The 14,922-nt window shown below is 39.9% G+C and overlaps 1 protein-coding gene across 4 annotated transcripts in view; it reads left to right on the plus strand.

Moving 5' to 3' along the window:
• CEP162 (centrosomal protein 162) overlaps window positions 1–14,658 on the plus strand; it is a 76,922-nt gene extending 62,264 nt beyond the window's left edge. For all 4 annotated transcript variants that reach the window (XM_059701039.1, XM_059701040.1, XM_059701041.1 and 1 more), the window contains 3 exons: window positions 359–457; window positions 2,134–2,268; window positions 13,500–14,658. In XM_059701039.1, the coding sequence (XP_059557022.1) occupies window positions 359–457; window positions 2,134–2,268; window positions 13,500–13,706 (441 nt within the window). In that variant the 3' untranslated portion in view covers window positions 13,707–14,658. The remainder of the gene's footprint in view (window positions 1–358; window positions 458–2,133; window positions 2,269–13,499) is intronic.
• The last annotated feature ends 264 nt before the right edge of the window (window positions 14,659–14,922 follow it).

Genomic DNA, 14,922 nt, shown 5'->3' on the forward strand with positions numbered 1-14,922 from the left:
GGATGACGCTCCAACCAACCGAGCCACACTTTTTAGAGGTTTATCTTAAAGCCTTCAGGAGAAAAATACTAGAGATAAAAAAGCCATGTAGTTACATAGTCATTAATTTGTAATATGTGATGCTTTATATTAAATGTTGAAAGAAACAAAATAATGAATTTATTCAATGAGTTTAATTGATTCAATGAACTTAATTCCTATGGCAACCTATTCCTATGTTAGAACTTTGTAATTTTAAAATATTAGGATCTTTATGTTTTTAGCATAAACAAAAGTCATTAATTGGCTTTCTTATATTTTTCAAATAATGTTCAAGGAAGAACTTTCTTAACTCAGAACTTCTACCATAATTTTCTAGGTACTTATAAAACATTTCCAAAATCAAGTTAATGAGCTACAAGATAAACAAGAATCTCTTATAGTTTCTCAAGTTCGAGAAGAAATCCTACAGAAAGAGGTAAGAAATCACAAAAATATTGGGCTAACATAAGTTTATCTTAGCCATTTCAATCATATTAATATTTCTGCATTAATTTTTAACTTAAATGTACAAATAGACATAACCTAAAAATACCACAGTCAAGATAATATTAATATCTTGTTTATGGAAACCTGCTTTCCCCAGATATTGATATTTTTGGGGTAGATTTTTAGTAGGTAAAATTAGATGGTTAAAGCCATTTCTGCATTAAGTACTAAGACTAATTTAGTTAGTAAATAGGTAAAGTAATCATCACAATGGTGCTAGATCATCAATAATATAACTACAGGAAATAGATTTTTTTCAAAAACTCATAACAATAAGAGTTATCAATTTTTAAGTATTTACTTTAAGTATATACTAGGCACTGTGATATGAGCTCTGTGTGGTTCTTCACAATAACCCCAAAGCTTAGGCACTATTATTCCCATTTTATAAAGACATTGATGCTAAGAAAAATTAAATAACTTGCCTGAGGTAACCAAGCCCTTTCGTTGGACATTGAGGTCGTTACCAGTTTTTTCTAAGTAACAGGAAGCATTTTTGATCAGTCTTTGCTTATGTATCCAGTTATCAACATATATTCACCAAAATGCAAGAATTTTATAAAAATAAGTATTCAACTTTAATTATACCCTTAAAGGTGCATTTAAGTAGATACAAATGAAGAGAAATTTTCTGTATTTTTTATTTTGAACTAAATTTCTGCTGATCTTTCTGCAGATCATCCAATTAAAGTCTACATATCTATTTAAAAATACTTTGATTCGCCTTTGACTCAATTTGCATGTATTTTCACATTTTTAAAACTAATTTAGGAAGTGTGTATGTTTAGTATTGTCAATGTTATTAGGTAGTGGGTGTTTCCATGTAAAACAATTGAATTTGTTAATTTTATCTGTTTTCATTTGTTTGTTAATTATTTTGTCTTTTGATATTAGCAAATTATAATTATGTGATATAAAGAAAATAGAATTGTTCCATCAAACCCAATATAAAGATCCTTCAGATCCCCTCCATTTAACTCCCTGGTGACATAAAATATTACCGTTTTCTCTGTGTGCTATAATCAGAAAAAAGAGGTACTGGACTAAACTGCAATTCCCCATGTGTCTTTCATCTTTGCAACCTAAGACAGCAAGCACAGAAAGTTTATTACTTCATTATCTCTATTTCATATGCATACATTTATTTGTGGAATGAATTATAAAATGATAAGAGCCAGAAGAGAAGTACAAATAGGATTATAAGGAGTTGACAAAAGAAGGATCCATATTTACTGAACTGTTACTATATTACTTAATCTTAAATTAATCACTCTATTAACAAATACTTTATAACAAAGATAAGTGCCCAGCTTAATTTTGAATGACATAAACCAGCCTGGCATACGTGGGAGGGAAAGCTGGGCCAATTATCTGAAACTTTTTGGATTGTGAGGTTAGTTCAGATCTAGGATGACCCTTTTACTTCCTGGACTAGGAAAGGAAAACTATTAATTATCCTAACAACTTAAAAAACCCTTGTTGACAAGAAACCTCTTATCTAGTGAAATTTTACACAAAAAATATGTGGTTAATATTCTTCCTCCTTAAGACTACCTGTTAAAAATTAATTACTCCCTTATCATTTACTTCATACTTCAATTTTAGATTACAAAACTCTTAGAAGAATTGAGAGAGGCCAAAGAAAACCATACACCAGAGATGAAACATTTCATGGGCTTAGAAAAGAAAATTAAACAGATGGAAATGAGACATAAACAAAGAGAGCAAGAACTTCAACAGGTAAAGTAGTAAATCACATGTACATTTTTGTATAGTTCTTCACTTTGAAGTACCTCCAGTTTGCTGTAGTTTTGTCATCCCTAGCAAAACTTACTTTGTAAAGTGTTTCCATTATATATTGATCTTATTAATAAATATATAGCTTTTCAGAGAAAAATGACTTTAAATCTCAAATACCTGAAGATTGGTTTGCCTTATATGTGAAGAAATAGAGAAACAACTTGTATCATGTTCTTATGTGCCTAGCACTAGTAATATCATTACTGTTCTTAATCACAAACAGATGAATTAATGGAAATTAAAAATGGCAGAAGGGCATGATGATGTAGTTTGGGTACTAGCCTTGGTGCTGATATTTAACTTTGCTTGAACAAAGTTATGAATTTGTTATTATTTGGTTTGGTCTGACAAAGCAAAATATCAAACTGGGAGGCTTAAAAAACAAACTAATTTTCTCATATTTTGGAGGCTAGGATTCCAAGATCGAAGTTCCAGCTGATTCATTTTCTAGTGAAAGTTCTCATCCTGGCTTGTAGAGGGCCTTTCCTCAGAGTGTGCACTGCAGGGTGGAAAAGGGAAAATAGAGAGAGAGAAAGCTCTCTGGTGCCTCTTTTAAGAACACTAATCCAACCATCATCTAATATGCTTGGGGTCTTGCCCTTGGGACCTCATATAGGCTTAACTAGTTCCTTACCCTAAATACAGCCTCACTTTGAGTTAGGGCTTCAACATATGAAGGGGTAGGAGGGTGGCACATATTCAGTCTAAATCAGTGTAAGTTAAATATTCTTTGCAAATAAAAATTACCACATCCATGCGAGCTTTATGATTGACCTGAGTTCCACAGAGAAACCCTAGGTCTATTTAATCATGTCAAGACGAATGAAATTCATTTCTCATTCTTACTCTTTTATTTGTGGACTTCTCTTAAAAACACATTGCATACCGAGAAATAATCATCCACAATAGAGTTAAAGCATCATAGTGCATCTCTATTTATCCAGAACCCATCCTTGTGTGTCACTTTTTAATGCCTATTTAGAAAATGGTTGTAAGTTGTTGATAAATATGTAGAAAAGTTTCTTTCTTGTTATAAATACTGTATTACATATAGCCTAATGACAATTATTTTGTAGTGCTATAAATGTGATTAATTAATGTTACATATGTATTTATTGAAAAATTACATATACTAGTATGGTGTCACAAAATTGTGTACACACAGTTTGAATAATTATAAAGGTAGTGTTTATTAAAATACATTTCATTTTCAAAATTGAGCTATTAGCTGTTAAGGTGTGTAGACACCTTTTGGGACAATTATTGCAATATGTTTTCTAATTTTGACGGTTTTATTTGCTAAAGCAATAAAATGCAGTAGGATTTTAAAAATATCTTTGATTCATAGAGAAGGTGATGGATTTCAGTTTCATAGTAAAATGCTAAATTAAGATGTTATCTAAATGGCAACATTGGTTGTTCTGACTTGAGTTTCCCTCACAAAAAGACCAATTAGCAACCAACAATTCATAAACAAGGCAATTGTGAAAAATATCAAAACACAGGTGAGTCTGAAGTACTCTTTGTCCCACAGAGACCAAGAAGCACTGCATTAAAAGGGTAAGAGGAGCAGCCACACTCTGACAGCATCGCCTCCCACAGGCCAGCGTAGCGCTGCACCAAAGGGTACCCTGCGGCCTACGTTTTCTCCAGTGGGAAAAAGAGCCCAAGGTGAACATCCAGCTTGCCCACCACTGTGGGTTGCTTCCCAGGAGGCCCACTTAGTCTCACTTGTTGGAGATTTCAGGGCAGAATCTATGGGGCTCAACCACTGGCAATCAGATTGTGACTACAAAGTTCACCTCCTGCCATGGACACACTAAATCTTTAGCTACGAATAGAACAATTTCTTCTGGGGGTAGGAGGGGTGGCAGAGAAACAAAACAAAAAAGCAACTAGCTGAACAACAACTACACATCAAAGCAAGCTGAGACAAAATCTCACTAAAAACCTCCACCTCCAGCTAGTGACCTACAATATAACTAATAATTTCTTCAGGATAAAAAGATAGAAATTGTGACATCAAAAACAAAACAGGGAAGAAAAATGTAGGGCTTTAGAATGTGTTAAAACTTAAGTTGTCTTATGTAAATAATCCTCATGGCACCACAAAGATAAGCTTATAGTAGATACACAAAAGATACAAAGTACTCCAAGCATACCGCTAAGAAATTATGAAACCACACAGGAGGAGCACTGTCAAATATGTGAATTAGACCATGCACTCCTAAACATTACGCATCAAAGAACAAATAAAATGAGAAATTAAAATGTATATTGAGACAACTGAAAATGAAAATATACCAAACCTTATGAGATGCAGCAAAATCAGTTTTAAGAGATAACTGTAGCAATAAATGCCTACATCAAGAGACAAGATCTCAAACAAACAACTGTATACCCCAAAAGAAGTAGAAAGAGAAGAACAAACAAAGCACAAAGTTAATTGGAGGAGGAAATAAAGATCAGAGTGGAAATAAATGAGATAGAGACTAAAAAACAGTAGAAAAGGTCAATAAAACAATGTTGGGTTTTTAAAAAGATAAAGGCAAACCTAAAAGAGGAGGACTAAAATACATGAAATCAGAGATGAAAGAGGAGATGTTACAACTGATACCAAATAGAAAGGTTCATAAGACACTACTATGAACAATCAATTATAGGCCAATAAATTGAACAACCTAGAAGAAATGGACAAATTCCTAGAAACATTCGAACTACCAAGACAGAATCATAAAGAAATTCAAAATTTGAACAGACCAATCACTGGAACAGATTAAATCAATGAACAAATATCCCTTAAAATTCCAATGGCTTCACTAGCCAATTCTACAAATCATTTAAAGAAGAATGAATACCAGTCCCAAACTTTTGCAAATAATATAAGAGGAGGGATCTCTCTCAAACTTGTTTTACAAGAGCAGCAATACCAAAACCAGGCAAGGATACTGTGGAGAAAAGAAAATGCAGAACAATATCTCCCATTGAACATAGATGCAAAAAGCCTCAACCAAATATTAGGAAAGCAAATTCAACACTACATTGAAAGGATCACATATCATGATTATTCAAGAGATGCAAGAATGGTTCACCACCCACAAATCATTGATGTGATGTGTCACAATAAAATGAGAGATAAAAATTGCATGATTATTTTAATACATCCAGAAAATTTGACAAAATTCAAGTTATTTTCATGGTAAAACTCAAAAAATGGGGTATGGGGGGAATGTACCCCAATACAGTATGGTCCCCACAGGTGGGAGGTGAGGATGGGTAAAATGATTAGGGGGTCAGATGTGCCAACTTCCAGTTAAAATAAACAAGTCATGGATATGTAATGTACAGCATGTTGACTACAATTAATAATACTATCTACACTAATAAAAGAGAAAAATGGTAATTGGCGTACGACGATACCCTTTTCATTGGCTAATCAGGGCTATATGCAAATTCACTGCCAACTATGATTGGCAGTTAACTGTCAACAAGATGGCGGTTAATTTGCATATGTAGGCACAATGCAGGGAGGCGAAAGGGAAAGCAGGAAGAAGCCCCCTGCCACTGACAGTGATCGGAAACCCAGGGGGGAGCTAAGAGCTGGGGGGCAGGGCAAAGGCGGCCCTGGGGCCGCCTTTGCCCTGCCCCCCAGCCATGATCGGAGAATCAGGTGCCTTTTCCGCCCTGGCCAGTGATAGCAGGAAGTAGGGGTGGAGCCAGCGATGGGAGCTGGGCACGGTTGAAGCTGGTAGTCCCGGGAGCTAGGGGTCCCTTGCCTGGGCCTAAAGCGGAGCCCGCGATTGTGGGGCCGCTGCAGCTGCGGGTCCCCGCTGCCCGGGCCGGACGCCTCAGCCAGAGGCGTTAGGCCTGGGCAAGGTCGGAGCCTGCAACCGCGGGGAGCTGGGGGTCCCCTGCCCAGGCCTGACACCTCTGCCGGAGGCCTCAGGCCTGGTCAAGGGGCCGATCCGGTGATTGGTGATCGGAGGGTGATGAGGGTCAACTCCTCTGGCCGAGGCATCAGGCCTGGGCGGGGGGCTGAGCCGGGGATTGGGGGGATATGATGGTCCCCTTGCCCAGGCCTGAAGCCTGGGTCAGAGGCATCAGGCTTGGGCGGGGGGTGGAGCAAGCGATCAGAGGGAGATGGGGGTCCCCTGCCCAGGCATGATTCCTGGGCCAGAGGCCTCAGGCCTGGGCGGGGGCCAGAGCCAGTGATCAGGGGGAGGTGGGGGTCCCCCTGTCCAAGCCTGACACCTCTGGTGGAGGCGTCAGGCCTGGGCAAGGGGCCGATCAGGTGATCAGAGGGTGATGGGGGTCTACGCCTCTGGCTGAGGCATCAGGCCTGGGCTGGGGGCAGAACCAGTGATGGGGGGAAATGAGGGTCCCCTGCCCAGGCCTGACACCTCTATCAGAGGTGTCAGGCCTGAGCAAGGGGCTGATCCTGCGATTGGAGGGTGATGGGGGTCAACGCCTGAGGGCTCCCAGTATGTGAGAGGGGGCAGGCTGGGCTGAGGGACACACACACACACACACACACACACACACACACACACACACACACACCCAATGCACGAATTTCGTGCACCGGGCCCCTAGTTCTATATAATAAAGAGCTAATATGCTAACGAAGGTCTGGATGAAGCCGGGGCTGCAGCCGTCTCTGCTGCGATGGATCAAGGCAGGCCGTCGCGGCTGCGAAGGCCTACCCTCACAGGAATTTTGTGCATTGGGCCTCTAGTATTGTATATTTGAACATTGTTAAATAGTATATTTTAAAATCTGATGTCAAGAAGCAGAGTAGGTAACCACTATGCTTGCCTCCTCTCACAACTGAGAACCACATAAAGACTAGCTGAACAAAAGTCGTATAACTAATGATATAATAAAGAAGCCACACAAGACTATAGGGATGGAGACACAGAATGGGCCGGTCCCACACCTACAGTGTAGTGATTCTTTAAGAATCAGGAGAGAGATCTCAGCTGTGGTACTAGAGGTGCCAGCCCCAGATCAGACTCCCCATCCTAGGACACCACTGTAAGGAAGAGGGGCTCCATAACTTCTTGTGAAAACCAACAGGAATTGCACCTGAGTGAGATGGAGTGCTGCTGGAGAGCCAGGTGATCCTCTTGAGGAGCTGTGCACAAACTCACTTGATCAGAGACTCAGTCCCTTTGGACCTGAGCACAGGCAGAACAGCTCAAAAAAGCATCAGGGAAATATGAGGGAGGAACTGAGCTGACTAGCTTCAGAGCAAGGGCAGCTCTCTCCAGGGACCAAAGCACTGGCAGGCAACAATGTTCTTCTGTTGAGCCCTTTTCCCACCCAGCTGGGAGATGCAGGCTGGGGCCAAATGGTAGCTCTCCATTAACCTGGCTGACACCATTCACCCCTTCATGGTGACTCCTAGAGACAATGCCCTTCCCAACTCATGCACCCAGCCTGAACATACCTCAACCTATTAAAGGCCTTGCATGACAAACCCACATCTAACATTCTCAATGGTGAAAAGCTAAAAAAAATTTTTTTTGGAGATCAGGAACAAAACAGGGTTGTCCACTTTCACCAGTTTGATTCAACACTGGAGGCCCGGTGTATGGGTGAGGTCCCTTGGCTTGTCCAGCCATCAGGGCTGGGGGGAGGGACCACGGGAGGTTGGCCGGCCATGGGAGTTTGGCTGTGGGAGCGCACTGACCTGTACTTGGAAAACTAAAGGCACTGAAAAGGAAACTAAAGAAGATACAAATAAATGGAAGCGTATACCATGCTCATGGATAGGGAGAATTGACCATTAAAATGTCCATGCTATTCAAAGCAATCTACAGATTCAGTGCAATCCCCATCAGAATATAAAGGGCATTTTTCACAGAGCTAGAACAAATAATCCTAAAAATTACATGGAACCACAAAAGGCTTCGAATAGCCAAAGCACTTCTGAGAAAGTAGAACAAAGTTGGAAATGTCACCCTACCTGCTATCAAACATGCTACAAGGCTATAGTAATAAAAAGAGCATGATACTGGCATAAAAATAGACACATAGGTCAATGGAATAGAATAGAGAGCCCATAAATAAACCCATGCCTATATGATCAATTATTCTCTGACAAAGGGGGCATAATTTACAATGGGGTAAAGACAGTCTCTTCAACCAATGGTATTGTGAAAACTGGACAGATATATGCAAAAGAATTAAATTGTGTCACTTTCTTGCACTGTATACAAAAAGAAATCCTAAATGAATGGAAGACTTAAGCAAGATCCCAAATCGTAGAAGAAAACAGAGAGTAAACTCCTTGACAGCACCCTTATTAATAGCTTTGAATATTCCCTTAGACCAGCGGTTCTCAACCTGTGGGTCATGACCCCTTTGGCAGTCGAATGACCCTTTCACAGGGGTCGCCTAAGACTGGTCCTGCATATCAGATATAAACATTTACGATTCATAACAGTAGCAACATTACAGTTATGAAGTAGCAACGAAAATAATTTTATGGTTGGGTCACAACATGAGGAACTTTATTTAAAGGGCCAGAAGGTTGAGAACCACTGCCTTAGACAAAAGAAAAAATTAAGCAATGGGAATACATCAAACTAAAAAGCTTTTGCACAGCAAAGAAAACCAACAAAATGGAAATACAACTTACTGAATGGGAGAAGTCATTCACCAATGATACATCCAAGAAGGGGTTAATCTCCAAAATATATAAGGAACTCATACAACTTAACACCCCCCCAAATAAATCAGATCAGAAATGGGCAGAGGATCATGAGTAGGAGGAGGCAGATTCCCCACTGTGTGTCTGAGGTTTGTTGAGCTGCAACCTGCGGGATTGGGGCTTCTGTGCCTCCCAGACTCCTTTCTGCTTACAGAGTTCAACTCAACTTCACCCAGTTTAACCCTCCAGCTTCAGGTGTGGGCACCTCTCAGGTCCTGCAGCCCAGGTCTCAGGGTCCAGAACAGATAGGAACTTTGAGGACATGGCCATTGCCTTCTGAGGAAGAGTGGGGGCTTCCTGATGAGGCTCAGAGATTTCTGTACTGCAATGTGATGCTGGAAGTCTTTGCACTTGTAGCATCTGTAGGTTGGCATAAAACAGATGATGCAGAGGCCTTTTCTGAGAGAGTGCATATGTATAAGGAGAGTCATAGATCAGGCCTTCTAAGACAGCTCCAGCAACCCAGAAGACTCGTGTGTAAGTGGTGTGTCTCGGTGTTAAAAGATATTTTACACCTGATGGAGTCACAAGCAGCATTATTTGAGCAGAAAAGCTGCTTTAGTGACGCATGTTTGAGAAACTTCTATTTCATTGCAAACCCTCACTAGCAACAGAGGGATGCCAGTGGAGAGAAGTCTTGGAAAGACGCTATGGACATCGCCTCGTTTGTGAGCAGATGCAACTTCTACTTATCTTGGGTGCCTTCAATCAGTAGGGAGGTTGGGAAAGTCTTCACAGGCATCATATGGCTTCTCCAGCACCAGACCACTCTCAACACTGGAGAGCCACACAGTGGCAGTGAGATTTCACAGGAATTTCTCAGTGGAAAAACTTATCAGTGGGGTGAATATGAAAAAGCTGCAGAAAGTTGTTCAACGTCAGGGTATATGCTCTGCAGAAGTGAATTATGAGGGTAACAAATGTAGGAAAGTTTTTAGACGTGTTGTTAACCTCTATCGACAGAATCCACACTGGAGAAAAGCCCCATGAGTGTACTGATTGTGGGAAGTTCTTCAGTGAAAGCACTGCTCTCATAAAACACCAGAGTTCACACTGGAGAAAAGCCATCTGAGTAGAGTGATTGTGGAAAGTCCTTTAGACAAAAGTTTACCCTCATTCTACATACAGAGTTCATACTGGAGAAAAGCCATATGAGTGTCCTGATTGTGGGAAGTCCTTCAGTCGAAGCTCTACCCTTATTCACCACCACAGAGTTCACACTGGAGAAAAGATATATTGAGTGTAGTGATTTGTGGAAAGTCCTTCAGTCCTAGATCTACCCTCATCCAACACCACAGAGTTCATACTGGTGAAAAGCCATATGAATGTACTGATTTTGGGAAGTCCTTCAGTGAAAAGTCTAATTTCAGTAAACACCACAAAGTTCTCACTAGAACAGTGATGGCGAACCTATGACGTGTGTCATGTGACACGCGAACTCTTTTTTTTGGTTGATTTTTCTTTGTTAAATGGCATTTAAATATATAAAATAAATATCAAAAATATAAGTCTTTGTTTTACTATGGTTGCAAATATCAAAAAATTTCTATATGGGACACGGCACCAGAGTTAAGTTAGGGTTTTTCAAAATGCTGACACACCAAGCTCAAAAGGTTCGCCATCACTGCACTAGAGAAAAGTCATATGAGTGTCCTGATTGTGGGAATTCCTTCAGTCAAAGCTATAACCTCACTCAGCACCAGAGAATTCATACTGGTGCTAAGCTTTATGACTGTAGTGAATATGGGAAATTTTTTAGCCAAAAACCTAGCTTCCTTAGACACCTGACTGTTCACAAAGGAAAAAAGCCTTAAATGTGCAGGGAATGCTTTCTTTTTCTCACTGAGAATATCAACACTGAAGGAGACTCTGACACACATTTAACTGATTATAAACTCCTTTTATTGCAACATTCACTGCTAAATTCCTCATAAGTATTAGGTACCAGTGAGGCTTTAAGGAGCTGCATTGCACTTGCTAACCTGCCCAGGCCTACTACCCAGTGATTGTCTGCAAGTATTTGTGGCTGAAGTGACTTTACCTTTACAACCTGGCTCACCTGCATCAGTCACAACCCGTGTGCTCAGGGAAAACGAATTCTGTGTTCTCCCTTGTGCTTGAGGAAATTATGATTAGTCCAAGCTCTTGGCTATACCACCTACGTTTGTATAAGTGTACTCTATTATGTGTGCACAATGACAAAATTCCCTCACAGCACACCTGTCAGAATGTATCCCCGCTTGTTAAGTAGCTCATGACTATAATTAGAAAAGAAAAGAGTTCTAAAATTCATATGGAATCACAAAGGACCCTAAATAGCCCAACCAATCCTAACAAAGAACAAAGCTGGAGGCATCACACTTACTAATTTCAAACTATATTACACAGCTATAGTACTACAGTACTCAAAATAGTATGGTACTTGCAATAAAAAGAGGCACATAGACCAGTGAAATAGAATCGGGAGCCCAGAAATAAATCTATGCATATACAGTTAACTAATATTTGGTAAGGGAGTAAAGAATGCTCAGTGGAGAAATGATAGTCCCTTTGATACATGATTCTAGGTAAACTGAATATCCACATGCAAAAGAATGAAACTAGGTCCCTGTCTTACATCACTCATAATGAATTACAGACTTCAAGTAAGACTTGAAACCGTAAAACTCCTAGAAGAAAAGAGGGAAAGAGCTGCTTGATAAGTACCTTAATAATTTTTGGATATGAGACTTAGAGTACAAGCATCAAAATAAGTAAACTAGTGGGACTACACTAAGCTAGAAAGTGCACAGCTAAAGAGATAATCAACAAAACGAAAAGGCAACAAACCAAAATAAAAAAAGGCAACATGAAGTAGGAGAAAGTATTTGGAAACCACACATCTTATAAGGAGTTAATATCCAAAATATACAGGGAACTCACATAACTCAATACCAAAAAAAAGTAATAATGTGATTTAAAATGAGTAAAGGGCCTGGATAGTCATTTTTCCAAAGAAAATATTTAAATGGTCAACAAGGTACATGAAAAAGTGCTCAAGTTCACTAATTATTAGGGAAATGCAAGTCAAATCCACAATGAGATACCACTTCAGCCGTTTAGAATGGTTGTCATCAGCAAGATAAATAACCGGTACTGGTAAGGATGTGGAGAAAGAGGAGCCCTTCTGCACTGTTGGTGAGCATGTAAATTGGTGCAGCCACTATTGAAAACAGTATGGAGGTTCCTTAAAATACTGAAAACAGTTCTAAGTGATCCAGCAGTTCCACTTTATATCTCTGAGGGAAACAAAAATCACTACACCAAAGAGCTGAACCCCCATGTTCAGTGCAGCATTATTTAGGACAGAAACAATGTAAATGTCCACTGATGGATGAATGGATAAAGAAAATGTGGGTGTCTACATACAGTGCAGCAATACTCAGCCAAGGAAAATGAAATTCTGCCATTTGCAGCCATGTGGATGGACCTTGAGGGCATTATGCTAAGTGAAACAAGTCAGAGAAAGACAAATACTATTTGACCTCTTGTGTAATCTTAAAAACAAAACAAAACAAAAAAAACCTCATAGCTAAAATTGGGGGTTGGGGGTGAGACTTGATAAAGACAGAAGGCACAAACATCCAGTATAAGTTCTGGGGCTATAATGTACAGCATGGTGACTATAGTTAACAATACTGTATTGTGTTTTTGAAAATTGCTAGGAAAGTAAATCAAATTTTCATCACAAGGAAACAATTTTGAAACTATGTGAGGCGATGGTGTTAGCTTAGAATGGAACATTTATGCAGCATTTTGTGTTCCCCTTAACTCAAGCACCTGTTTACACAATGTTTCTGAAGTGCTTTTATTTTAGAATCAAGTTATTCTATAGCAAGGCAGGATTATAGATAAGAAAAAAAATTATATTGAAGATGTTTAGCATGTTTAACATTTAGAAACATTATTGGTTTTGTTGCCCTAACTAGTCTTTGTATGTCTAGCTTTCTGTGGTTTGTAATGCTTGTGCCTAATGATTCTCTTAAGGTACTTGACAGGGTACCCTCTCTTCATCATTGAAAAAATTGACCCCCAAAAGCAAGGCAGCCTAGTGTGATAGTTAACAGCAGGGACTCTGGGGCCAGGCTGCCTCCCACGGGCTGGGTGTGCACCTTGACCAAATTGGATTTGTTTGGATTCATACCAAGGTATTAGAAATAATTTCTGATGCTTTAAATGGTACTCTTATTCACAGCTTTAAAAAAAATACTGTAAAACTCCCTAGCAGAATTAGATACTAAATTTCCCTCTTCTTACCACCTTCCCTGCAGTCCTGTTTGTTACACAGTGAAACCTGTGCAGGCCACAGCTTCACTGTTGTCCGCATTGTCCCACGTTAGCTCTTCGGAATCGTTAAATGTCCTTCACCCCCACTGTGAACTCTAACATTGAGATGAAATTTTTTTTTTATTTACAGATAATACAGCAGACACACCAAGTAGTAGAAACTGAGCAAAACAAAGAAATTGAGAAATGGAAAAGACTCGCACAGTTGAAGAATCGTGAGCTGGACAAGTTCCGCACAGAATTAGACTCGATATTGGATGTTCTCCGAGAGCTGCAGCGGCAGGGGGTGGTTGTGCCCGTGGCCTTTGCGGAGGAAGTGACTGCTCCACAGTATTAGCTAGAACTTCAGACGTCACAGGGCCTCCCGGAAGGGCCTGAGGCGTGGTGGCTGGGATCGGGCCTCCTCAGAGAAGGCTGTTGAAAACAAGTGTTCCAGGATGTTCCCAGGAAACAACACAAAAGCAACATTTCAAAATAAATTGCTCTTAACCAATAAGAAAAAAAAAAATGCATTGTAGCATATTCTACTGAAAATCTTTAAACCAGTCACGTTTTAAATAATTTACGGACAAGTCTCTTTATGTCAGGTGACTAGAATTAGTGAATTTCATAGTAAAAGTTCTCACTTATATGCTAGATGTGAAAAAAAAAGAAAATTGCACCTACTCTGCCATTGTTAAGTGCCAGAAAAGCAGGTCCTCTTTCTTGTGGAGACGCAGGGAGGATGTGAGCACAGTGCTTGCACAACCACATCGCCAGTCACCGAGCAGGAGAGTTTCCGCAATAACCTGAACAAGAATTACAATTTCGGTGTAGTAGATAGTGAACTATCTTGTGTCACCCAGATTTCCACTCCCACCTCTATGTGCCTCATTTTTGTTACCTGCTATAAGTGCAAAATATATATACAAGTAATAGGGAGATTTGGTTTAATTGTTTTATGCCACATGTCTTAAGTGCCAGTCCATTTTTTGTAAATCTAAGATTGTAGACAACATAATATTTTTACTTTTTCTATTTAAAAGGTAATATATGTTCATTAGAAAAAAAAAACTAAAAGCACAAAAGCAGTCAGATTGTTATTTTACTTTGTAATTCCCATTTCCAGAAGCAGATAGTGAGTATATAAGATACTGGTCAGTTAAAGCTATAGCCGCTTTGTTTTCAGATGTTCTAGCCCAGCACTGTCCAACTGAAGTATAATTAATGTGAGCCACGTATATAATTTTTATTTTATTGTAGCCACATTTAAAAATATTTTTTAAATGAAATTGATTTTGGAAATTTATATAATACTAGGGGCCCGGTGCACGAAATTCGTGCACTGGGTGTGTGTGGGGAGGGGAGTGTCCCTCAGCCCAGCCTGCCCCCTCTCACATACTGGGAGTCCTCAGGCGTTGACCCCCATCACCCTCCAATCGCAGGATCGGCCCCTTGCCCAGGCCTGATGCCTCGGCCAGAGGCGTAGACCCCCATCACCCTCCGATCGCCTGATCGGCCCCTTGCCCAGGCCTGACGCCTCCGCCAGAGGCATAGACCCCCATCACCCTCCG

Source organism: Myotis daubentonii, chromosome 6 (genome assembly GCF_963259705.1).
Source record: "Myotis daubentonii chromosome 6, mMyoDau2.1, whole genome shotgun sequence".
NCBI classification, from domain to species: Eukaryota; Metazoa; Chordata; class Mammalia; order Chiroptera; family Vespertilionidae; genus Myotis; species Myotis daubentonii.